The sequence below is a fragment of the Aedes albopictus genome, chromosome 2 (assembly GCF_035046485.1).
Source record: "Aedes albopictus strain Foshan chromosome 2, AalbF5, whole genome shotgun sequence".
Taxonomy (NCBI): Eukaryota; Metazoa; Arthropoda; class Insecta; order Diptera; family Culicidae; genus Aedes; species Aedes albopictus.
This window is the reverse complement of record NC_085137.1, coordinates 435,152,180-435,178,549: the sequence shown is the minus strand read 5'-3', so window position 1 is coordinate 435,178,549 and position 26,370 is coordinate 435,152,180. Positions and strand designations below refer to the sequence as shown.

Below are 26,370 nucleotides of genomic sequence, written 5' to 3'. Positions count from 1 at the left end.
ATCTTGATACTTTCAAAACAGTTGGGAGCAGACGTGGTGTATCGACTCTGCTCGCCTTCCAAGTACAAAAGAAGTGATAAGGCCACCTGGGAAGCTGACAAATCACCAGCACGGTGTCCTCCGATGTTCGTTGCTGCATGGCTAGGCAGCTAACCTTTAAGGGTAAAGGATCCCTCCAGCATTCTATAAAGGATTATTCCAAGGTTTTTTATCTGGAATTCCTTTGAAAAATTCTCCAGATATTTTTTAAAGGATATTTTCCGGAACTTCATCGGGGATTTCTTCATTGATTTCTCCCAGCATTCCTTTAGGGATTGTTTCCGGATTATTCTCGGAATTTTATCAGGCATTTATCTGGGATTATTTTTGGGCTTTTCCCCCGAGTTCTTCATTGATATCTCCCGAGATATCTGCATTAATTTTTACCTGGTTTTCTTTCAGGGATTCCTCTCATAATTCATTCCAGATGTTGTTTCACGGATTATTACCGGGTGCCTTGTGAGATTTTTCCCGGGATTTCTAACGAGATTTCCTCATTGAATTTTCCCACTATTCATTGGGAGTTCTTTCCGAAACCCCCTCCGTCATTTATCTCCAGATTCATTTAGAGATTCCTCCTGATTTTTTAGGGACTCCACGCAGCATTCCTTCAGAGACTCCTCTCGGGATTTCATTATTGATTTTTTCGGCTTTTGTCCTGGGATTCCTTCAGGAATTCCACCAGGATTCTGTCAAACATTCCTGCAATAATACTTTCTAGAATTCCTTTAGGATTTTCTCCCAGGAATGCTTTAGTAAATTCTTTCAGGATCCTTTCACTGAGTCCCGAAATGGCGTCAGGGATTTTTCCAGGATTCTTCTTGGATTTTCTCCCGGCATTTCTTCAGTGATCCCTTTTGGAATTCCTTCCGGGATTTCTTCAGAAATACCTCCCAGGATTCCTACATTGATTCTTCCTAGGATTGCTTTGGGGATTTTTCCCGGAATGAAGTCTCCCAGAATTCATTTAGGGATTCCTTCCGGGATATCTCCTGCATTATTTGAAGTATTCTTTCAGAGATTTCTTCCGGGTTTCCTTTAGGGATTCCTTCAGAGATTCTTTCAGATTCTTGCATTGTTTCTTTCCAAATTTGCTTTAGAGATTTCATCCGAAATATTTATAGGGATTTCTTTTTTTTTTCCTTTCACTGAATTCTTCTTAGATTCTTTTAATGATTTTTCCAGAAATCTATTTGTTTTCTGGTATTCCTTCAGATTCCTTCTAGTATGATTTCTGGGATTCCTCCAAGATTTTCTGCGCTGACTTCTCTTAAGATTCTCTCTGGGATTACTCCAGCATTCATTCATGGATTGATCCCGGTATTCCTTAAAAGGACAAACGTCTTGAACTCCTTCTTCAACATTGCATCAAAACTACAGACGCACAAATCTCAAGAAGCAAGCTTCAAACATCAATGTATTGATGATTAACCTGGGCTTGTTAGGGGAATATCTGTAAATAAAAAGAAAATCGCGTTAACTACTGTTCCTTTGAATTCCACTAAGAATTTGCATCCTTTCAAACTTATACACAACAGATCAATCAGCGAAGAAAGAAAGCTCTAATATAAGATCTGTCAAAGTGCTCAAATACCAGTAAATTGGGATGGAAGCTCGGTTCCAGTTGCGACAGTATTTCGGGTTGTGATTTCAACATGCGGAAGAAGTTCCTCTTTCAGTGGTTAATTCATTTTTCTAACAATAAACACTTTGGGGGTCTTCTTCCTCGATTCCGTGTAAACAGAGATGACATTGAGTTTTTACGAAGGGGGTATGGAAAAATACCGTCGTCCTCGACGGAGGAATCCATACAGCACATGGTAAAACGGCGATACACAATGATGATATTGTGGGTAGCGAGCAGATATTGTAGGCAACTACTGATGACGATCATCACCTCCACCCCCGCCACCACAGTCAACACAAAGCGAACCAGGGGAAGACAGACAAGCATCGTACGTCTCAGTCAGCATGTCTCTTTGGGATGTTGTAGTTGTAGACATGTGTGAAAACAGAAAATCAACAACAGCCAAATTTATCGAACATAGATTGCCGACCGCGCACCGTTGCCGCAGTAGTGGGATTCATTGCACTGACACAGGCTGGACGTTGATTGTTGGAGGAAGATGGTGCAGTACACTTATATGTGAGGAATAGTATGTTGAATAGTTAAGCATTAAAACGGAATGAAATGAGAAAATGAGAATATTATGTTTTTCCTAAATTTGTAATGCTAAACCATGCGCCTCCATTTGATGAAGACGCATGGTCGGATTTTTACCACATTTTGCACCGTTTCCCCTCAAAATCATCTATTTCGTTCGATGTTTGCGCCGCGTGACCTCATTTCGATGTTGGATATTTTTTCGGTTCATTTTTGTCAGTTTAATATCTTCCAGCTGTCGATAGATTTCGCTGGTGAGAAATGCGCCGCATGCCACTCTATGGGCCTGGCCGGACGCACGCATATGTCTTCCGATATTTTAGCGCGTCGCCGCATATGAAGAGAGCTGCTGCTGCTAACAAATGGTTTTCGAAATACGTCTACTACTGGTATTTGCACCAGTGCTCCGCCGCGTTAGAACCGGAATATCACTCATCGTCCATCGTCGTCGGTGGGGAGTGCGGAACGGTGCTGGTTGACCGTATGAATGAAGGACTCACACTACCGTCGCGTCGCTGCCGCACCGCACCTTCCACCACTAGTCTTCCAATATCGAATAAACACAGTCCAACCATGAACACATCAGGCGGCAAGGGAACCAAAACAAAACGATAAATAATAATTTCTAAGCTGTTTTGCTGTTTTCTCTCGCGAGCCAGAGCTGTGCAATAAATTAGCACGAGATGGTGCGTATCATGAGTGCTCTTAGGTCATAAATTCCGGAATAGATTGTGGCCTGCCTGCGGGTCTTTAAATAGTGGGTCAGAGACATTTTTCTGCTTGGAATGCGAAAACCGAAGCCTTTTTTATATTTTTTCTGTTCAATTTGGTATCATTTTTGGTATAACTGAGTTAACAATTTGTCACCGTAGCACTGGACTTTCGTTAACGGCACCGGCATTTCATGGTAATCAGAACAGTTGAGTACTTAAGATGAGGTTGGAGAAAGGCTTACGGGAAAGAGACGAAGGGAGTGTTGAAGGGTGTTTAAGGTGAGTTTAAGTTGGAGCGAGGAGTAATTTTCAGTATAGGCCAACGAATCTACAAGCGTATCTAGTGATCTCTTGTTGTATTAAAAATAAGAAGGTACAAATTCACCCCCTGTAGTTCACTAGAAAATGTTGAAACACATTAAGACCCTCCAGGATTCCCCCCTGAGTCCCTCGTTCTTCTTATTCTACTTATTCTTCTTCTTTTTTTCTTCCATTTAACCGCGTGTGAAATGTACGCATATCGCCTCCACTTTTGCATCCTATGCAACATCATATACGATCGTGTGTTGACTGGGACTACTGAAGCCTCCTGAAGCTCCCTGAAAAAGTACTGAAACCTCTTTGAAAACCCATCTGAGATCCACCCACGTAAGCTTTTCTCAAACTCTACTGAAGCTTCCTGAGTACTATCGAAAATATTTGTGTTCTGCTGATACCACCGAGAACGTCACTTTAACTCTACTGAAGATACAGAACCTCCCTGATAACCCCTGAGGTCCACTGAAACGCCTTGGAATAACTCTGAAAACACTTCTTATACATTCAAAGACGTCCGCTAAGCTCTACGGAAACTTCACTGAAATCCACTGAAACGTCTTGAAACCTATCAGAGAACCCAACCTGGGACCCACGTAGACTTTCCTTAAATTCTACAAAAGTCCCCTGTAATCCCCTGGAATTCAACTGAAAGGTGTACGAGGGGGTTTCAGAAGAGATTCAGGAGTTTTCAAGCATTCCAAAGGGGGGTCAGGAAGGGGAAACTTGAGCAAGAAAAAAAAGGAATAGAGCGACTAAGCGGTGAAAGTTCAAGCGGAAGAAGAGAACAACTAGACATTTGATTCTTCAAATGGCGTAGCAGAGTCTGCTTTGTCAGCTTAAATAAAAACCAAAAACAAAGTAGTAGCGGTAGTGCATCCCCAGCTAGCTTGTTGGGAGAGGTCAAGGACGGAGCATGGTCGATGAGGGTCATCAATAAACACAGAGATGGGCTCTCTACAATGCAATGTCTGCGCAACAGCTTGACTCCAGCATAAATTTTTGCGTCCTCGAAGTCAGTAACATCAGTAAGGACCTCAAGCAGGCCCTGATGAGACTTCGTAAATCTAGTATGGAGGCAAAGCAGGGCCATAAGAAACTCATGGCAACTGTGACAGTGGCAGAACCCGTGAGGTTTAAGGTATCGAAGTTTACTCAGATGGAGGCTTTCGCATTCGCGGGTAGCCCTAAGAGTATGCCGTGCAATAGCCGGATGCGATTGCTTATGACAAACAATCGCAGGAGCCTGTGAAGCAGCTATTGAATGAGGAGCTACCAGGTGGCGCCCGCAAGATTAGTAGCATGTTAACCCCAAAAATCGGCAGTATTGCCAGTACGTCGGACCCCTTGAAAAGGTCGGTCCGTTTCGGATCGAAACGAGCAGTGCTTGATTTGTTCCGAGAAATCCGCGAACAGCAAGTACCCAACGGGAGGCCCGGCCTGGTTGGTGTCGGATATCACCATCATAGCAGATCTATACCGAGTATCTGTGTGAAGAATTAGCCTAAGTTAAAATTCAAAAATAAAAAGAAATTTAAAATAAAACAGAGTACCCACCGGTAACGGCAGTTGGGTCGCGGATGCGTCCGAAAAAATGGCGGCAATATGGCAATATGGAAGAGGTTTCAGAGGATGCACTGTTTTAAGAGGATCAAGACGGCTTTAAAGGTAGACATCAGAATTGTACTGGGAGGACGTCCAGGTGTAACGATAAGCAAGGGTGTCCTGAAAGAAAGTACTGCGATATCAGGTTTAGTTTGTCTTTTGAAGGGCACTGGGAATATAGGATGACAGTCCGAATTCCTCCTCCGACCAACCTATGCTCTTGGGTCTCCTATGCTGATCTTACTGTCGTGGTTTGAACAGCAGTCGTACTAGCGTTCCAGCTATGCGTAGTCTACATTATGACATTGATTGTGCTGCTCTCGTCCATCTCTCATTAACCTGCTACGTGTCTTTGCATATCGCCGACCACGACAAAAGCTGTTCCCTTCACGATTTCCTAGAACCAATGATCTCTTCCAATAGATATACTACGCTGCCGAACCCGCAACCCTACAGGAAAGGGGCGAGTATGCGGGTGCTCCCGGTGAAGCTCTGAGATCTGCTGTTTTACGTTCCGAGTTTCCAATTGCAAGTTTTTGTTGCTGTGGGCACCCTCAACTCTAAGAGGTTCGTATTCTCTTGTAAACTCGTTGCTATAAGTTTGAAAACTTTTCTTCCCTAAGACTAGAATGTCTATAACAATTTGGGGATTACGGTTATCAAGGCATGTGAAATAACTATCTAACTTATAGCTTTTGTTGTCCTGTAGACAACCAATCAAGCCACTTGCTACTAAATACTATATTTTCTTGCTACATTGTGTGGTACATATTTTGCGTCGCAGACATGGAATGCATAGAGTGATTCGTTTCATTTCCCAATTCCACTCGGGTGTGGGAAAACGCACGTGCCACTAACCGCAGACATCATTTGCCTGCCGCCGCCGCGCCGGTGTAGAGATGCAATTAGACACATTTATGGCTTTCGTCACGTCGAGCAAACGCCAACCAACCATCAATTACAGCAGGCCCTATCCCAATCCAAACACTGCGCGACCAACCAGATGCCAGACGATCGACTGTTTAATGGCAATCAGTCTGCTTATATAGATGTGTACCGAACATCGCTGCCTCGAAAGGTAAATACTATATCGCGCAGTTTTACATCCAACATGCACTTTGAAGCACGTTCTGTCGATTTTGCAAATCCTTCTGCCGCGCCGGCTGTCATCATTCCGAAGTCCATTTGGTTGTTCCTATCGGAACAACCGCAGCCGATCCGACGACGACGTCGAAGGGAATTTCTGCGCTCGGAACAGGCGGGCGGGCGCTGCCAATAAGGAAGAGGTCGTAAATTTTAACGGGTGTTTGTTTAGACAATTTCTGTCTGACTGAGCCACTGGCTGAGCCGGCAACAATGAATAATTGATAAACACACACATGGACGAGCGCATGCCATGTCGATCGTAAAAATCTGACAGCTTTTAGCGATTCAAATTGGTGCAGTCAGGGCTGGGAATTTTAATAGATTCTAAAATAGATGATGGATGTGGTGATGTACGTACTATTCTCTGCAAATGTGAACTTACCTAATAGATAGGCTTGATGGTATAATGGCTACTGCTTCCGTTTTGTATGCAGAACCCAACTAACATTTTTGCTGCATAATAGCTTAGTAAACTACTTTTATACAAGTGTTTGCTCTATAAACTGTTAAGCAGCTTATTTTGTTAGTTGGGAAGATCATGAATGCATTCCTTGCACTATCATAGCCTGGCACATCCTAACTAGCAATCCACAAATTGGAATTATGAATTTCAAATAACTCAACGTACATATGTACAGATGGGTAAATTACACTAGTTTACAAAATAAAACGAAAGTCGTGAACTTCTGTCAAAGACCAAAATTTTTTAAGCACAATTTAGTGCTGATTTCAAAACCGACCTTCAAAAAATTTTAAGTAGAACAGTTTTTGAGTTTTAGCTCAATATCGAGCTTCACAACTTTTCAGAATATGTAATTTACTAAAATTCAAATATATTGCGTTTTGTTCAACCAATTTCAAATCTTTTTCCATAAATTGAAAGCTGAATACAATACCATTCGATCATCTGAATACAGATTTTGCGTCAGATTGATGAATTTCAAGATATTGGCGAGTTTTAGGGACGATCTCCTTAAATTTTAGCAAAACTCCCAAATTTTTTTGAAGAAATGTATTTTTTTCAATGAGAAAAAAACAATTTAAAAATTCTTTCTTGACGTTAATTTGACACATTATATGTAGGCGAGTTACAGTAAAAATTTCAGCTCAATCGGAGCTTTGATTACGGAGAATGAGATGTTTGAAGTGAGCGACATTGCTTAAAAATAGAACAAAAATCGATTTCAAATCATCAACCTTGTATGGAAAGTCGAAAAAATTCCCACTCTACTGTAATTTTTTTCTTTCGCGTTTTCGAACTCAGGGCATGATTCTTCACCAAAAATGATCATCAGCTTACCGAGTTCAAAAATGCTGTAAACTAGTGTTATTGGTCAAATTGGGAAAAAATCCACAGCTCAGGTGAGATTTGAACTCACGACCCTTATTCGCTAGACAAGTGCTTTACCAACTATGCTACCGAGCCAATTAATGACCCGGCAACTTAGTTGTCATAAGGTTCAATTCTAATCTCATCGATCTATATCATCTTCCCCTAAACCGCAAATATAACCATCTCTGTTGTACATATGTACGAAGAGCGAAAGCGATTTGTTTATTGTTCGAAACTGTTTGCCTATCGATGAGATTAGAATTGAACCTTATGACAACTAAGTTGCCGGGTCATTAATTGGCTCGGTAGCTTAGTTGGTAAAGCACTTGTCTAGCGAATAAGGGTCGTGAGTTCAAATCTCACCTGAGCTGTGGATTTTTTCCCAATTTGACCAATAATTTACCCATCTGTACATATGTACGTTGAGTTATTTGAAATTCATAATTGACCACACGGATTGGTATTACCGAAAATTTGCACTTTGAGTGTGTCACAAATTGGAAGTCAATATTTGCCATTGTGCCCTTTTCTCCCAGAACCCCACATTAACTCATGCATGCACACTGTATTACACAGTGGCATATAAGATCTACAGTGGGTAAACGAATGCATAATTAATTTCTCCTTTTTCTTATATTGATCAGCGATATGACGTAGTAAAGGAATACCTCGATTTAGTGGACATTGTAATTTTCGGACATTTCAAAGCGAATTTTACATCAAATCGAAGCAGATACTTTTTTATTCTATTTTTATTTAAATCGTGTACCAAAATATACCAAAACACATAAAAATTGCATGAAAACCGAGTTTACGATAAAAGGCTCGTAATTTTCGTTAAATAGCGAATAAACCACAATATCGCTTGTTACGATCCAAATATTTTATCTAAAAAAATATGTATATAGTTGATTCAAAAGCCAATATTTAATACACAATAACGTTAATTGCATTAATTTTCCAAAAAATCGGAAAAGTAAAGAAATTCTTTCAGGAATTTCTTTGAAAGTCTCCGATGATTAATTTTGGATTTTCTTTACGAATTGCTTCAAAAATTTTCCTCTACGAATTGCTTTAGAAATTTCTCCAGAGATCCCCTTTGAAATTCCTGGTGGTGCTGTATTTGTCGAAAGATCTTTCTATACTAGTAGTGTAGGTTTGTACCGCTATCTGCTCGGTCACTTTTTGTTGCAATTCTGCGATGTAAAATAAAAGTAAGTGAACCGAGAACTTTCAACTATATTACGACGGTCTCCAATAGATCAAAAAACTGGTCGCAGTGGAAAATGTACCGAACTGAACAAAAAAAGTCGGTTTCCGAAGAAAAGTTCCCTAATCAATTAATCATGTTACAGATTATTTCAGAAGAACTTTCAAGTGTTCTTCTAGAAGTGTCACAAAGAATTCTTTTACGATATCTGGCAAGTATTGCCAGACGTGTCTTAAACAAATTGCTTCACCAATTCCTCCATGATTTTTAACAAAGCATTTCAGAGATTGTTTGAGAAATCCACCCAGGGATTGCATCAAGAAATTCCTGTGGATATTTAGAAAATGTATCGAAAATTTCTTCAGAAATCCTTCTTAAAAATCTTTCTTAAAAAATCCGGAAATTTGTCCGAGTATTCAGCCAAAAATTCCTCACGAATTCTTTCAGAAAATCTTCCATGGATACATTGGAAATTACTCCTTTTCTACAAATTCCACAAAGTATTCTTTCCAAGAATCTTTCATGATTTACTCCTGAAATTCCTCCAAAACATTCATGAATTTGAGCAGAAATTCCTCCAGGGATTTTTTCATAAATTCGTTCAAAGATTCCTTCAAAAATTTCTACAGAAACTTCTACAGAAATTCCTTCAACAAAGCTTTCAGCGATGCCATCAGAAACTATTAGAGAATTTATCAGAAAATATCTCAAAAGTTCTTTCAATTTTTGCACTGCGGTAGCTTTGGAAATACTTCCAAGAAATTCACCAGAAAATCCCACAGCAACTTCAAGTTTCTCCTTAAATTTCAGTAGTGATTTCTCCAGAAGTTTCAAAAAGTTTTGTCTAAGACATTTTTGTATGAGTTTCGGCAGAAATTCCTCCAAGGATTTCTTTAGAAAATTCTTTGGGGATTTACCCTATTTTTTCGGGACTTTTCTAGATTATTTTCCGAAAAATCTTTCGGAAATTCCAAAAGCATTCTCTCAAACGTTCTTTCAAGAATTTACTTCAAAACTTACTACGGGGTTTGCTTCAGAAATTACATCAGGGATATTTGTCAAATCAGTATTTCTGCCAGACAATCTTCCTGAGATTTCTTTGGAAGTTCCCCACGCACTTTCCAAACAAAAAATGTGAGATCCATTCGGGATTTTTTTGCAAGGATTCCTATAGAATTTACCATAACTCCTTCACGAATTTTTCGAGGGATTCTCTCAGAAAATCTCCCATGGTTTTTATTATAAATTCGGCTAATATTTTTTTCAGAAATATCTCCAGATTTTCCTCCAGAGAATTCTTTGTATACTTCTCCAAGAGTTACTCTGAAAAAAAAAACTTCCACAGATTTTTCGTTAATTCTTTCATGGACCTTTGCTCCATCCTAGCATTAATTTAAAAAAATATGTCACGAGTTCCAGAAAAAAAATATTCCAGGGGTTCTCAAAGAAATTATTTCAGGGACTTCATGGGATTTTTTTTTAATTTCTTTTTATTTGTGTATTTTAACTTAGGTCAATTCTTCACACTTCATGGAAAGCTCCTCGTAGAGTTACTTTGCAAAATCATCCAGAAAATCCTAAAGAAATTCAGTCAGAAATTCTTTCGCAAAATCTTCTATTAGACGCCCTCCAGAAATTTCTCCAATTTAACCCTAGTAGGATGTTAGGGTCAATATGACCCAGACAGGCACGTTGAACGTGCACTACGTCATCGTGGTGCGAGTACCCTATCATCTTAGGAGGGTTATGGAAGTTTTGCACGGATAGCTTCCAGAAATGTTGAATGGATTCCGTAAGAAAATACTTCAAGAATTTCTTTCAAAAAAAAAAAAACTCGCGTAGATTGTTCCAGAAATTCATCAACGAATTTCTACAGTTTTTTTATTAAGAAAATACCCAAGATTTCTTCACATTCCTTTAGATATTCCTTCAATACATTTATTTTCCAGAAATAGCTTTAAGGGTTTCTTAAGAAATCTTCCAAGGGTTCTTTCAAAATATTTCCCACAGATTCTTTCAGAAATTCTTATCAGGATGCTTACGGAAAGGCTGGATGACACTCTTGCAGAGGTTCCTGCAGAAAATCACAAAGAGATTGCATCAGAAATTCCGCCTATGTATTTTTCTCAGAAATTATTCCAGGATTTCCTCCACGCGTACCTCTAGGAATTTCTCTATGGATTCCTCCAGGAATTCATTAAACATTGTTTAGGATTTTTATTAGGGGATTTCTACAAGACTTTTTTTTAATGTCTCGAGAGGTTTTGTTAAATGTTCCGCCAGGGGTTTCAGGTATTCCTTCTGGAATTTAATCGGAAAATCCATCTTTGGATTCTTAAAATAACCCTGTTTTATCAGAAATTCTTCCAGGACTTCATTTAGAATTTTCTTCAATTGTTTTAAATTCCCTCTGAATATTCTTCAGTGATACTTTCGGAAATATATTTTGAGACTTCTTCAATATTCTTAGAATTACTTCAGAAATTGCAGCAGGAATTTCTTCGAAAGTGGTTCCATGGATTCTTTTAAAAGTTGTTTCAGCAGTTGCTTCAAGAATTACTTCGTTCTTCAGATATTCTTCCAGGAAATCATTCATGGGAATGTACCACTGAAGGAGTGCTGAAATCGGGGAACCTTGGCTAACTAGCTCTGACATTACCATGGCAGCACTGAACATAATTTATCACACATCTTGTCAGTAATCTGCCGAAATACTACAATGACCTTTTTATGGAATTTGCCACATATTTTGGGATTCAATCAGCTGAGTATACGCCAAGATAGCATAAAGCATCTACCAAAAATATCAGGAATATATTACAAATGGGTATCCGCCAAATATGTTGTCTTTGCTAAGAAATCTGTAAAAAAAATATATCACCAGAAAATCACCTTATATACTCCGCTCATCAGGATCATCGACAAAGCGAGAGATATTTTTGAAAAAGAGTTCAGAAAGGAAAGTATGAGATTAAGGTAAATACTTAAAGCTACCCAAGTAGCTTTTTGAGTTTTGTTCGGCTCTATCCGAGATCTTCATGATCAATTTAATAAAACTTGCAAAAAAACTGATTTATACATCAAAACCTCTTGATAACCTCTTTAAGAGCACCCTACTAACAATCGCCAGCCGCAAACAAGCATGCTTGCTGTATAATACTAATTTTAGCTGAACTAAAATTATGCTGCACACATTACTGTACAAATGCTATTTCAATTGAAAAGGTAGCCAATGTTCAACTTTTCGTATTGGTATTAACAATAGAATACGACGATGTCATTTTTGGTTTTGGATGACCAATTTTGAACATAGGTATAACAATAACAAAGGTGGAGTGCGTTTGCTAGAACGAATACTGATTAATTGTTCACGGGATCAAAAATGGTGTAAAAATTGTGCTGGTAAGTGAGATTTAGCCACCACGTAAGTACCCCAGTGATTTTTAGGTGACGGGAGGCCTGCCGTTTATATAAAGTTGAATGGTGGCGCCCATCTTTTGAGCCATGGTGACAGTGGTCTGCTTGGTGGTCTGCGCCAAGTTTGTTTTAGAGACTATTAACATACCCATTTGTTACCCTGTTTAGCATACTTGTAGCGGAATCAAACCGCAAAGCATAAAATTAAAGTTGCTATTTGGATTGCCTTGTATTTTTAAGTGAAAGAGATGTTTATTAAATAATAATCAAGTCAGTGAGAAGAGATAGTAAACGTTCTACATTAACGTATTCAATACGTAAAAACAACGTTGTAATAACATGTTTGAGCTCAAAGGTTATAACTATGTGCTGCTGATGTTATACATATCATCTTCAATTGAAGGAAGACGATGACACAAATATCTTGTGTAACCAACGTTAAATTTACGTTATTTTAACTTGTAGTGAGGATTGATAACATTTTTCAGTAACTTGTTATTGCCAAACACAGTTAAAACATGATTTCAACATAATATGTGTACAAATACGATTGTAGTATTCTCAAAGATGTTTTCTGTGTTACTTGCCCAGTATGGTATGCATTATCATTCATCATAATACAAACTTTTAAAGGGATTGGATTTACTACCATAAAAAATGTACATAAAATCGATGGTCTATATAATGAGGGTGCACTGCATCGAAGTATACCTGTAGGTGGTTTCTAGTTTAAATGTAGATGATCTGGTAGTACTTGAGTAGCAATGACGGACGGCCAATCATGCTCAAGTTCAATTTTTAAAATACAACACGAACATATTTTTGTTTATTTTGCAGAAGTAAAAATTCTTGAAAACATTTTTCTTTTCGATTTTTTGAAAAGATTCCGGATGATCTGCAATAGCTTCAGCAAGTTCAGCCCACAAAAATCTCAGTACACTTTAATCGCCTTGAAGCGTCGAGCATTGGGTGATGTCATCCTACACATTAGTAGGCAGCCTGGAAGAGGGTTATCTCGAAATCATCATCGTCGTCGTCGTCGTAGTCGTTTTTCATCAACAATCAGCAGGAGAATCATATGGTTCCAAGCGCAAAACCAGCTGTTTTTCAAACCCTACATACCCGCAAACACCGCACCAATCAACCAGTAGGTACAGGAATAATTCACCCTATATACTAGAGCTTAGCCCGCGAACTCGTTAGTGGTTGTGTATCGTTGCTTGGGCTTGGAGTATGTAGTAGATAGGTAGCCAGCCCCCGCACACAAGTGGAGCCCGCCCGGTACCTTGTTGATACATGAATAGATAGACAACCGAGAGATCGAGCGACCGACCGACCGGCATTTTTTCAGCTGCTGATGAAAAACAAACAACAATTTATTTAAAGTGCTATCGAGCGAGAGCCAGTGCACATGGGTTTGGGGGGTTAGGCCGGGGAACGGGGGGCTACGGAATGGAGAAGAACGTGAAATGTACATAAACGTTATCGCATGTTGCTGCCCTGCATGATAACACGTTATTTTTAGGCCCCTCTGTGTGGAGTTGGGGACGTCGTGGTAGAATGAGTGCTTTGAAATATATCAAAACTTTGATTAAATTTGTCTTCATACAAATTTAATTGATCAACAAATAAAACTGTTTTCAACTTGTAGAATTGTAAATGCTTATTACAGCGTCCCAAGTGCATTTTGTAATCGTATGGTATTCAAAAAAGTTGTTTCCTGAAAAGGTGTTTGCTGATGAAATGTTGCATTGGAGAGCGTGCCAAACTCTCGTGAAATTCATGACATTTAACAGCACTGGCCATCTGATAAAAACAATATGTTCCGTCAAAAGCAGTGTATTGATCCGAATGAATCGCGTGAAGCATACATTATGGCGCTTAATTGAACTCAATCTGTCACTTTATGAATAGTTGCATATTTGAAATGTTTCAGTTCGGAATTATAAAACAAGCAACACAAGCAACACAATAGAAGTAGTTATAACAATCGTCATAAAACCAAAGAAACATCTTTTTGTTTCAATGATTGTCTTTCAAAACCTCTTCAAATCTAAATATAATGCAAAGTTGTTGCTCCAGTGCATCGTTTTACCCACAATGGCGCATTGTGCACCAATGCTCCCATACATACATGGCTCTCTGTCTCGACTTAATCGATTAGACCGGTTCAAGTGTTGATAAGGAGCGCCCGCCGGACTGACTGACACACTTGTCGTTTCCTATGCATGGATGTGTTCGATCGTAGCCGCGATATAACCATTCAATGTGCTCAAGTAGAAAGTGAGACATCATCAGGAGGAGCGAGACCTACTCTCGTCGTCTGTCTCGAGTAGATACTGGTAATCGATTGGGGCCTTTTTTTCTTCTGTGCTGCAGCTATGATTTATGATGCCGGCTACATATCAGTGCGCGTACAGTGCAACGAGGTGATTTTTATCGGTTGATTGAACACCATCATTACTTGCTGAAACACGAACTCCACCTGCATATTATTATTTCATTATCATTACACTGATCAGCATAATTGATAGATCGATCAATAAATTAGCGTGATGGATTTCCTTTCTGTCTAGACTGGTGAGACTAGATGGGTTGTGACGGATATTATGGTAAATCAAATTTACCTAAACAGATTGACCAATAATTTTCCACGTTTAAAATTAGACTTTCTTTCTGGGGGCTGTTGAGCCGCGAAGGAAGCACCAAGTCTGCTGAGAGCTACCGTTCTTTACACCTTATCCACCTACAACCTTCTGGCACTTGCAACACCCACAAGGTGTTGTGTGTTTGTACTCACCTATTGCATTATGTGCGACTGTTCGGCCGACGAACTATGGGATGTTTAACCAGTCTTTCTGGGCAAAACGGTTTCCAACTTGTAGGTACATCGCTAAGCTAAACCAAGGACCCAGTGCTATACAAGAGAACTCTTTTTTAAAAAAATCTGATAATGTATGATTTTATGTATATATTGCAAAAGTTTTCCCACAGTCTCACTAGGCACACTTCACAACAGGCAGATTTGTTCAATAAACTCTACTGATCACCAGCAACATTTTGCTGAAATTCAGCAAATTTACCCGAAATTTTAGCTCGGCAAAATTAACCAAAATATTGCACGAACCAAGCCGCACCAGTGGCGCTGCAAGAAACAATCACGCAGAGACAGTGCTACATATGGCATATAGAGGGCGAGTGATTGTATCATCACTCTTTCAATAGCTTATTCAGTATTATCTTTGACCTTCTCCTTCGCTTAGAAAAACGTAACGTCTCAACTGGAATAATGCTAGCTTCTCAGCTTTTTTTTGGGAGTTCTTAGATACCCTAGATCATCTTTGGAAAGTAGTTCCCTACAGAACCATGCTCCATGGACCTATAGAATGTTGCACCGTATCAGTCATGTATGAACGAACAATCCATTAATGACGCTTGAAAATCTTAAGGTCTTTACTCGCGGAAGTCCTTGGGTGACCTAGAGCATCTTTGGAAATTATTTTTCTACAGAATTATGGTTCCTGGACCAGTAGGACGATACACTGCATCAGTAATGTGACAACAAACCATTGATAACGCTTGTAGATCTTCAGGTTTTTACACGTGGAAGTGTTCTTGGATGACCTAGAACATCTTTGGAAATTAGTTCCTCACAGAAAAAAATGGCTCATGGACCTGTAGGATGCTACAACGTGTAATGTAACAACAATCCATTGATTACGCTTGTAGATCTTAAGGCCTTTACTCGTGGGAGTTCTTGGATGCCCTAGATCATCTTTGGAAAGTAGTTCTCTACAGAACCATGTTCCATGGACCAGTGGAATGTTGCATCGTATCAGTCATGTAAGAATAATCCATTGATTACGCTTATTGATCTTAAGGCCTTTACTCGCGGAAGTTCTTGGATGACCTAGAGCAGTGATCCTCAAGCCTATTTTTTCAACTGGCTGTATCCTAATATCAGAATTGATTTATCAAATATGCAACCCGTTATCCTTGATTATTTCGGGTGTAGAACGATCTCCATAAGAAAAAGTGGGATGAATTTAGACATCTCGTGCGGCCCGCGGGCCGCACTTTGGTGACCACGGACCTAGAGCATCTTTGGAAATTATACCGTATATTCGTAAATATCAAAGCCTTTACTCGCGGAAGTTCTTGGGCGTCCTGGAACATCCTTCTTTACACCACCATGCTCCATGGACCTGTGGGGTGTTGACAGTCTTCTTATTTAATCCTTCGCTGCGTATCTCTAAACAGTTCTTAACACCCAAAGGATACTCTGAAATCTTCCTTGGAAATGCACTATGCTCCCCATAACCCATCCTTCGCCTTGTTCCCCACTAACACCTAACCCCTAGAGCCTAGAAGAACCCCTAGAACCCTTGGGGATTTTTTTTATTATCGTCCGGGTTTTCATGAAAGTTTTTCCACAGGCAGGGTTTATGGATATATGAACAAAAAAAAATGAGAAAAATTCAGGGTCGCCTATTGTCCCGGAAAACTGGATTTTTTTTTTGTTTTCCCCTGATACTACTTTGAAAAATCATAACTCAAGAGCGAAGCATCGTAGAAACAAAGTTTTTAAATGAAAGCAAATTTTCTCAGGAATCCTAAAAAAATATGAACTGGAAAAAGTTTTCCACAAAATTTTCTACCTTTGAAAAATAAAAAAAAGCCGGAAAAACTATGCCCGAACTCGTGAAAAATTTTCAAAAAAATATTGTTGAGAAGGTTATTTCATAAGCTTCAATCTCTGAAATTTTTGGAATGCACTTTTTTCGTTTTTGAGTTATAGCCAACTTTGTTAAAAAAATTGTCTAAATGTGGCAAATAAACCTTTTTTTTTTGAAAAATCATATCTCAAGAACTAAGCCCGAACTCGCGGAAAATTAAAAAAAATATATTTTTGAGAAGGTTATTTTAAAAGCTTTGCTGAAATTTTTGGAATGCACTTTTTTTCGAGTTGTGACTAATTTTGTAACAATTACAATGCATGCTTATATTATATGGTAGTTTTTCACAAAATTGGCCATAATTCAGGAACGAAAAAAAAAGTGAATTCCATAAATTTCCACGATCAAAGTTTGTAAAATCATCTTCTCAAAAATATATATATTTTTTTAATTTTCCGCAAGTTCGGGCTTAGTTTTTCCGGCTTTTCTTTATGAAATTTCTCAACGGTGGAAAATTTTGTGGAAAACTTAACACAGTTCAGATTTTTTTTTTGGATTTGAGAAAATTTGCTTTCATTTTCTAAAAAAAATCGATTCTACGATGCTTCGTTCTTGAGTTTCAGTTTCATGAAAATCTGAGACTTCGGCAAAATTTGTGCGCCAACAAAAACAAAATCTCCCCTTACTACACTTACTACCTTCGCACTTAAACTCTCTAAAACAATCCTTGGATAACTGATGGTAAAGACATTTCAAGCATTTTCAGATTTCTCTTAGTTTTTTTACACTGCTTCTCAACTTAACACGGGTTTGCGAATAAACACTGCTTTTTTACACGTTTGTTTTACTCGTTACGTATCCCCCGTGTAAAAAAAAGACCTTAGTGTATTATATCAAATAAAAAATCATTTCAATATTTGTTCGATCGGAAAGGTGTCTTCGGCAAAGTTCTAAATTAATATATGGCTCTTAGTAAAATACACATTGAAAAATTTGTATAGTTTTTCTTCTAAAAAAAACAGAAATTTGTTCTAAAAATAAAAAAAAATCTCGAAAGCTATTTTTTACCTTCGTGTTTTCTGTGAGAATGAAGTTCATTCTGTTAGCTACCATCTGTAAAAAAATATCATAATGGTTTTTTATCTGTATTAACGAGATTTTCAGCCTTAGGCTAGTTCATCTCAGGACCCACGCATTACTTCCCTTCCGAAGGAAGAACTCACATTTTGTGGTTTTGTCGGGAGTGTGATCCGATCCTTGGTCCTCGGCGTGATAGTCACGTGTTCTAACCATCCAACCAGGTCCGCTCCACTACTTCATTTCATAACTGTTAAAAAATGTACAAAAAAGTTATGGCACTTTGATCATTTTCGATTGTGTGTTTTTTTTAGAGTGTATGGCGAATTTCACGCAAATTCGATTTTGGTGTTGGCAGCACCCTTTCAGAATAAAATGGATTTTTGTGGGTATGTAGTCTATGTATTTTATAGCAACTTTGCATGTTTTGTTTTTTTTTCAAAATTTATCAAGATTAATGTTTGAAAAGGTCTAAAGTTTTTGACCTTTTTTTTAATCAAGGTAACTTTAAAAATAACGACCTACAAAAAAGTGTTATATGCGTGACTTTTAGGAAATTGTGTGAATATTGAAAAGTCGATTCCTACACGCTGAAAACTTCAATTCAAATTCAAAAAGTCAATTTGAAATTAATTTTTTTTGTGAAATTAAATTAGTTCAATTTCGGAGAACCAAACCCCAACAAACCAGTTTGAATAGAATTAAGGAGGATCCTGATTTCCAGAAATAACTCTGCCATATGAAAGTATTATTGACATTTTTGGCCTAACGACCTTTTCAGCTTAATTACATTTTCGGCCCAATGAACTTTTAGGTCTAATGGCCTTTTTGGCCTAATGGCCTTTTCGGTTCAATGGCCTTATAACCTTTTCGACATAATGACCTTTTCGGCCTAATGACATTTTCATTTTTTTTTAATTTTCATTTCTGTATATTTTAACTTATGTTAATTCTACACTTCAAGGTCTTTTCAGCCCAATGACCTTTTCGGCATAATGACCGATTGAAAAAGAAAAATAGGTTAACATTAGAAAGAAAAACATAATCATAAAATCCCGTGTATCTCCCGAAAGATGTTTTGATTGTATTGCTTGGGGTATTTCAACATTTTATTTGACGATGTGTATCTATAAAATACTCATGAATCTGTGGAGAAATCTTGTATGATTTTTAGCAGTATTCCTGCAAAGTGTTTACTATTTAAAATTCTATAAAAACTCGACGAAATATGGGTACGGTGAAACACGAATGTTCCGAACAGCTGTTTAGCATTCAATGCAAGAAATTTAGAAAAAAAAAATCCTATAGGAAGTCTCCATCGGAAGCACAGTAATGATGTATAACTGATAACATCTGGAACAATTTTTGAATCAATTTCATGATTTCTTCTACGAAATCTTTTCAAATTTCTTTTTAAATATTTCTTCAGAATAAGTTGGAAAGGTAAGTTCTTTGAATCAGTTTAAATAATCGTTGTTGAGAAGTCTTCCAGAATTCAGCTGCATTAGTGAATAGTTAAAAATAATAAAAGATCCTGATGGTATTGTAGAATTTCATTTTGATCCATGAACTTTTTTTTTTTTAATATTGGCTGAATTGGGCTGCATTATTTTCTTGTGGACCTGAAATGCTTTCCAGAGGATATCAGGGACGTTTCAAAATGATACAAGGAGGAAATTCAAGGGATTTCAGGGGCGTCCAGAGGGGTTGATACTGATTTCAGTTTTTTTTTAACCTTCTTCGTACATTAGTTGATGTTCACTGCGCTGGCGCAGTGCACGCTTTACGTGCCTGTTTGGATCATAATGCCCTCAAAACACGACTAGGGTGAAATGACTTAAAACTCTTCCAGGAGCATTTCAAGCGATTTCAGGGGTACCTATAGAAACCCTCTGAACACCCTAAATCCACTGAAATGAATATGGGTCATTCCATATGGAGTGACCTACAAAAAGTGGAAACGTGTTGTCGACCATCACGGATTTTGACCAATTTTTTTTGGGAATGTTTGTTTAAATAGAAGAAGGAAAAATCCAAATGTTGGTGTCGATCGGATCACCCCTCGGCCCGTGACAGCACCCCTCGTCTTTGCCAATACAAGAAACCTCCAAATAAAATAAGGATTATAATACATAAAATTTAAACTTTAGCAATTTATTGTTATTTATTCTAATAAATCCGTAATTGATAACCCAGACAACCAGTAATCGTATAAGATGTTGCAGAGGATGATAAAGTGGAGGCCATATGCGTGCATGCCTCCATTTAGGCGCATGTAAATGTACGTACATCGCCTCCACTTTAACATCTTATTCAACATCTTATACGATCATTGGTTGACTGGGAAGTCTGGCAACACTGTGATATTATTATTTTAACATTGTTTTCTATTCTTCTTGGTCTAAATCAGCCCAAATCACCTTGAAATTGCATTGAATAATGTTTTCTTAGCGAAGCTTATAAGTTGGACGAATTTGGAATATAAGAGAAAAATGTTTTCCAAGCTTAAAAACGCTGTATCTCTGGAACGGCCAAAAAAAGACCTCGGGGAGTTCCGCTTTTTTGATTGAAAAATGTCTGATAATCACGATGGAATCAAAATTCGACTAATTTGATGAAAAATCGATTTTAAATTTTAAGTTGAAAAATAACATGTTTGCAGAAAAAAAAATCATTTTTTCTGGATTCTGCTGTCAATTTTATTAAAAAAAAGCCGAAGGCCAAAAATGTGTATATGCTATAGTTTCTAGCTATAAATTAAGTAAAAGAAGGGAAAACTTGGATTTTTTTTGTGGCAAAAACGAGGGGTGCTGCCACGGGCCGAGGGGTGATCCGATCGGCACAAAAAATTGGATTTTTTTTTCCTACATTTAAAAAACATTCCAACAAAATTTAGTCAAAATCCGTGATGGTCCACGTGGTGTGTACACTTGGTTTGGAATGACCCATTTAAATTTTCTGAAATACACACTCAGAGGTCCCTTGAAACGGCCAAAGAAACCACCTAAAATAACTTTGAAAATCGCTAATTCGCCCCTGAGAACCCCTAAAACCTCATAAAGCCCCCTAAACACTGTTACAAAAATAAAATAAATTAATTATTATTAAAGGATCAACATTTCACGGTACACATAGAACCTTACAAATCCACAAATTAGGAACATCACAAATTGACGCAGCACAACACTTAACATAAATGTGCCCTGTCATCCAGATGGATAACATCTTCCGATCACAGGATGACAAGGTTTTATGTATTGGTTTGGGTCCATCAGTCATCCTGGAATTGTATTTTAGTTGGCAGTTTGCCTTTTAGTTCACAGTCTTTGCTGCTGTGTTCATAGCTTGGTTTTGTCTAGGAAAACTAATCCTAATCCGGCATCCCATTTCGGGTTTCATCACTAGAGTTCTATTACTTGAAGACTGTGCCAGGGAAAGGTTTACGTCTCTAGTACTTAATCGCAGCCCGAAATGGCCTGAATGTTGGCAATCGAAATAAGATTGCGCACTTCATGGGCCTGTGTTCTACCAGAACCCTATAAATGTTAATTACTACAAGGGGAATATTTACAAGTTAAAATTCAACATGCAACACAAAGAACGCAAGTATATTGAACTTTAAACACAGTAAACAATTATTCTGTCTTATAATTGTAACAAATATTTATACCCGTAACAACACATATGAAAACTCCCTGAACCCCACATAGAAACTCTGCCTCCTAAATTCCATAGAACTCCCTGAAGCGGAACTGACGACCCTTTAAAACCCCCTAAGGTCTTCTTAAACGTTTATGGCAACCCTCTTAAATGCTCTGAATCCCTATGGAATCCCTTAAAATACCTCTGACAACTCTCTGAGTCCCCATAAAATGCCTCTGGAAGCCTCCTGAAACTCCCTAAAACGCCTTTGAAAACCCCCTAAGACCCTATCAATCCCCTGAAACACCCCTAAAGCATCATGAGAGTCCCTGAAACCCCTTGTGACCCCCTGAAACGCCTCTGAGATCCTCTTGTAACCTCTAAATTACCCCAGAAAACCTTCTAAATACTATGAAACGTTTTAAAACACTTATTCTTGAAAGCTCTCCTGAAACCTTCAGAAACACCCCTGGACCCCATGAATTTCATTTGGCATCTCCGGTAACCTCTTACCGCTCTGGCATCTTTGAAACCCTCTGTATCTCCGCCCCATAATATCCCCTTGAAACCTCCCCCCAGGGAACACCTCTGAAATCTCATGTAAATCCTATAACACCCCCCCCCCCCCAAACTTGGAACTTCCTGAGATCTCTCTCTTAAACGCACCTCGGATGTTGTGTTGTTGCTTTCCGTAGTTTGTACTTATACGAAATAGGAGGAGAGTGGTGGTATGTATGGCCAAAGTACGTAGTACGTAGTTTATGCATAGCTCCTTATTATTTTTTGTATACAGATGTTGGCTTTCTCGGTCTAGGGTCAATCTTAACGGCTAGTTTTGGATTACCCGACGTTTCGGTGTACAATACTGGTGCTTTATAGCTCTCCCTATGATTATGCAGAGCTTAAAAAAATGCATAAATGAGTTTTTTGTGTTTAGGATTTATTTTGAATACTGACACATGGTTAGAAACAATGACCCATAGTGCGAACCGGTCGGTGTATCGAGTTGAGTGATTGACGTGCCAACCACATATGTAGGTACATGTACGTCTATTTCATCAGCGAAAACGAACGCGGCGAGCCTAGGTCAATAAGGCAAAACGTCAACATCTTGCGTAGCAACTCCTCTATGTCCATGCCCACTTATGTACCGCACTATATGAGCCTGCAAGATAAGCGAGTTGGGTATCATTGACCACAACGGCACGCTAGGTGATGGAAGGAGGGGGAGGGGGGGCTAATCGGAAGAAAAGTGAGGAGCGGAAACGTGTTAGGAAACTCGCTTTTCTTTATTCGAGAGCTCGCCAAGCCGGCTGAAAGTGTCCGCGCGCGATGACGAAGGGAGTGCGTATACTGTCCTCGATCCCCTCCCCGATGAGAGTAAGTGCATAGTCAATTGCTGGTGGTTGGGGCGAAGGTATTTTTGGCAACGGTTGTTATCAATGTGTGCCAACAATTAGTGAAATTGAGCATCGTCGTCGTGTGGTGTTACGCAATCGACGGTTACCGTATGTTTAGCACTTTGCTTGCGTTTATTTATCTTATTACTATGCATATTTACGTAAGGATACAGGTGGTTTAAGTTGCATTCGATATTTACGAGTTTGATCTTTTGATCCAAAAAAATCAAGATTGTTGCAGACATCTAGTCTACTGGTTCATTGTACATTTGTTAAACGCGAGCTGTGTCATGTTTACAGTAAAGTTTAAAACAAATCAACAAACATTGCAAAAATAATCTCGGACAGTGAACCGAATAATAGTGGCTGAAGGACTTTATGAGGGGCAACCTTGAACTTTCATACACTATATATAAATTGCATCATCCAATGCGTCATCAGGACCTGTAATTGAGGTCAAACGGAATAATCTATGTTTTCAGAAATTAAACCACAAATTGCCCATTCAGCCAGCACAATCTTTCCCTAATCACCCGATGAGACGGTATGAATTAATCATTCTTTTTAAAGACGCTGCTTTCTCAGCCTTTGTACCGCGCACGAGGACTTGTGACTGTCCGCACGTTTCTCCTGTCCCGGTACTACTGTGCTAGAATTATTATCACCTACCGAGCAAACGAGACCCCAACAAACGTTACTGTTCCGATTTGCGCGTTCATCCATTATACTAAATAGCAACATTGTTCAAAACTGATTATATTATACCCAGAGTAGACAAACAGCAAATAAAGTAACAAAGCCCCTCTTTCTCTTCTCGTCTATCTTTTCGATTTGCAGTACGGGTCAAAAAACTCACTGATGGACAACGCCGAACTGGACCATGTCACAAAGGTGATAGCGTATCATCCGCGCTACTTGGAGCACTTTCTCAGCACGCAGAACTTTGTGATGCACAGCGATGGACCGCTACCGTTCGAGTACCGATGCTACATTGCCATTATGGTGAGTATTGAGTTAGAATGTTCTAGTTTACCGTATACCGGAATTAACCGCGCCCTTCAAATGATTTTTCTAAAAAATATAACTTGTTACAACATTGCATTTGAATATTTGAAAACACTGAATTCTTAAACTAGGTACTTACCTTACCGATCGAACTAAAGCCTGAGTGACCTCTGCTGTACATAATAGCCGTCTCCATTCCACTCGGGCCATGGCTGTGTGTCTCCAGTTCCCCGCTCTGAGAAGGGTCCGCGAATCGTCCTGCACTTGATCGACCCACCTAGCTCGCTGCGCACTACGTCTTCTTGTACCGGTCGAATGACTTTCGAGAACCATTTTAGTCGGGTTGCTATCCTACATCTTGATGCCGAAACCCGCCCACCGTAGTCTCCCGATTTTCGCGTTGTGGACAATGGTTGATTCTCTCAGCAGCTGATTCAGTTCGCCTTCTCCAATTCCCGTCTACCATCTGCACTCCGCCGTAGATGATACGCAACATCTTCCGTTCAAAAACTCCAAGATCGCGTTGATCCTCTGCACGCAGGGTTCATGCTTCGTGCTCATAGAGGACTACCGGTCTAATCAGCGATTTATACATGGCTAACTTCGTGCGTCGGCGAACTTTTTTTGATCGTAGAGTTCTGCGGAGTCCAAAGTAAGCTCGATTTCCTGCCACAAAGCGTCTCTGAATTTCTCTGCTGGTGTCGTTGTCGGCGGTCACCAGTGAGCCCAAGTACTCGAATTCTTCAACCGCCTCCCACCAAGCTCGACAGAAGCCCTTTGCCATCATGTACTTGGTCTTCGACACATTAATGACTAATCCGATTCGCCAGGCTTCACTCTTTAGTTGGATGTACGTTTCCGCCATCGTCTCAAATTTGCGAGCTATAATATCAATATCATCAGCGAAACCAAGCAGCTGAACGGACTCCGTGAAAATGGACTTCGTGAAAATACACCCTCTAAAGCAATGTTGAACAGCAAGCACGAATGATCATCACCTTGCCGTAACCGTTTCCGAGATTCGAAAGGACTCGAGAGTGTCCCTGATACTCAAACTACGCACATCACTCGATCCATCGTCGGCTTGATTAATCGTATCAGTTTATCCAGGAATCCGTAGACGGCGGCATAAAATTTGAGAGAGTATCTTGTAGTTCTCGCAATTAAACTTGTCGCCTTTTTTGTAGATGGGACACACGATACCTTCCATCCATTCCTCCGGTAATACTTCCTCCTCTCAAATCTTGGTAATGACCCAGTGTAGTGCTCTCACCAGTGTTTCTCCACCGTATTTTAGAAGCTCGCTTGGTAGTTGATCTGCTCCAGTGGCTTTGTTGTTTTTCAACCGACCAACCTCCTCCTCAATCTCTTGGAGGTCAGGGGCCCGAAGTCTTTCGTCCTGTGCACATACTCCAAGATCTGTTACCACGCCACCTTCGGTACTTGCAACGTCGCCATTGAGGTGCTCATCGTAATGCTGCCGCCACCTCTCGACCACCTCACGCTCGCTCGTGAGAATATTCCCGAGATTATCTCGGCACATGTCGGCTTGTGGCACAAAGCCTCTGCGCAAACGGTTCAGCTTCTCGTAGAACTTTCGTGTGTCCTTAGCGCGGTACAGCTCTTCCATCGCTTCGCGATCTCGTTCTTCCTGCTGGCACTTCTTCATTCGGAAGACTGAGTTCTGCCTGTTCCGCGCCTTCTGTAACGTGCCTCATTAACTCTCGTACGGTGTTGCAGCATTCTCGCACATGCTGCATTCTTCTCGTTTTTCAACTGTTCACATTCGCCGTCGTACCAGTCGTTTCTGTGATTCGGGGTCGCGAAGCCTAGTGCTGTAGCCGAGGTACTACCTATGGCGGATCGGATGTCCCTCCAGCCATCTTCAAGTGTAGCTGCGCCAAGCTGCTCTTGCGTTGGTAGGGCCACTGCTAACTGCTGCGCGTAGTCTTGTGCCACTTCTACGTTACGCAGCTGCTCGATGTTGAGCCGCGGCGATCGACTTCGACGCGAGGTGATAACTGTCGAAAGTTTTGAGCGCATGCATACAGCGACTAAGTAGTTATCCGAATCTATATTCGCACTGCGGTATGTGCGGACGTTGGTTATATCTGAGAAGAATTTACCGTCGATTAGAACGTGATCGATTTGGTTTTCTGTTTGATGGTCGGGTGATCTCCAGGTGGCTTTGTGGATATCTTTGCGGGGGAAGAAGGTGCTTCGGACTACCATACCACGGGAGGCTGCAAAGTTTACACATCGCTGGCCGTTATCATTCGATACGGCGTGCAGGCTGCTTCGCCCGATTACCGGTCTTACAACGATTTTCACGTCACGCGGCGAGCAACCATCGTATGATTGCTCTAACTGCGCGTAGAACGCTTCTTTCTCGTCATCGGGTTTCCCTTCGTGTGGGCAGTGGACGTTGATGATGCTGTAGTTGAAGAAACGGCCCTTAACTCTCAACGTGCACATCCTTGCGTTGATCGGCTGCCACCCGATCACACGTTGTCGCATCTTGCCCAACTCTATAAATCCTGTTCCCAGTTCATTGGTGGTGCCACAGCTTTGGTAGAAGGTAGCCGCTCGATGCTCGCTTTTCCACACTTTCTGTCCAGTCCAACAAAG

General features: G+C 39.7%; 1 protein-coding gene across 3 annotated transcripts in view; it reads left to right on the top strand.

Moving 5' to 3' along the window:
• Positions 1–26,370, top strand: part of LOC109415738 (sestrin homolog) — a 225,050-nt gene that overhangs the window by 168,865 nt on the left and 29,815 nt on the right. For all 3 annotated transcript variants that reach the window (XM_029869870.2, XM_029869869.2, XM_062853660.1), the window contains one exon: positions 23,575–23,739. In XM_029869870.2, the coding sequence (XP_029725730.1) occupies positions 23,575–23,739 (165 nt within the window). The remainder of the gene's footprint in view (positions 1–23,574; positions 23,740–26,370) is intronic.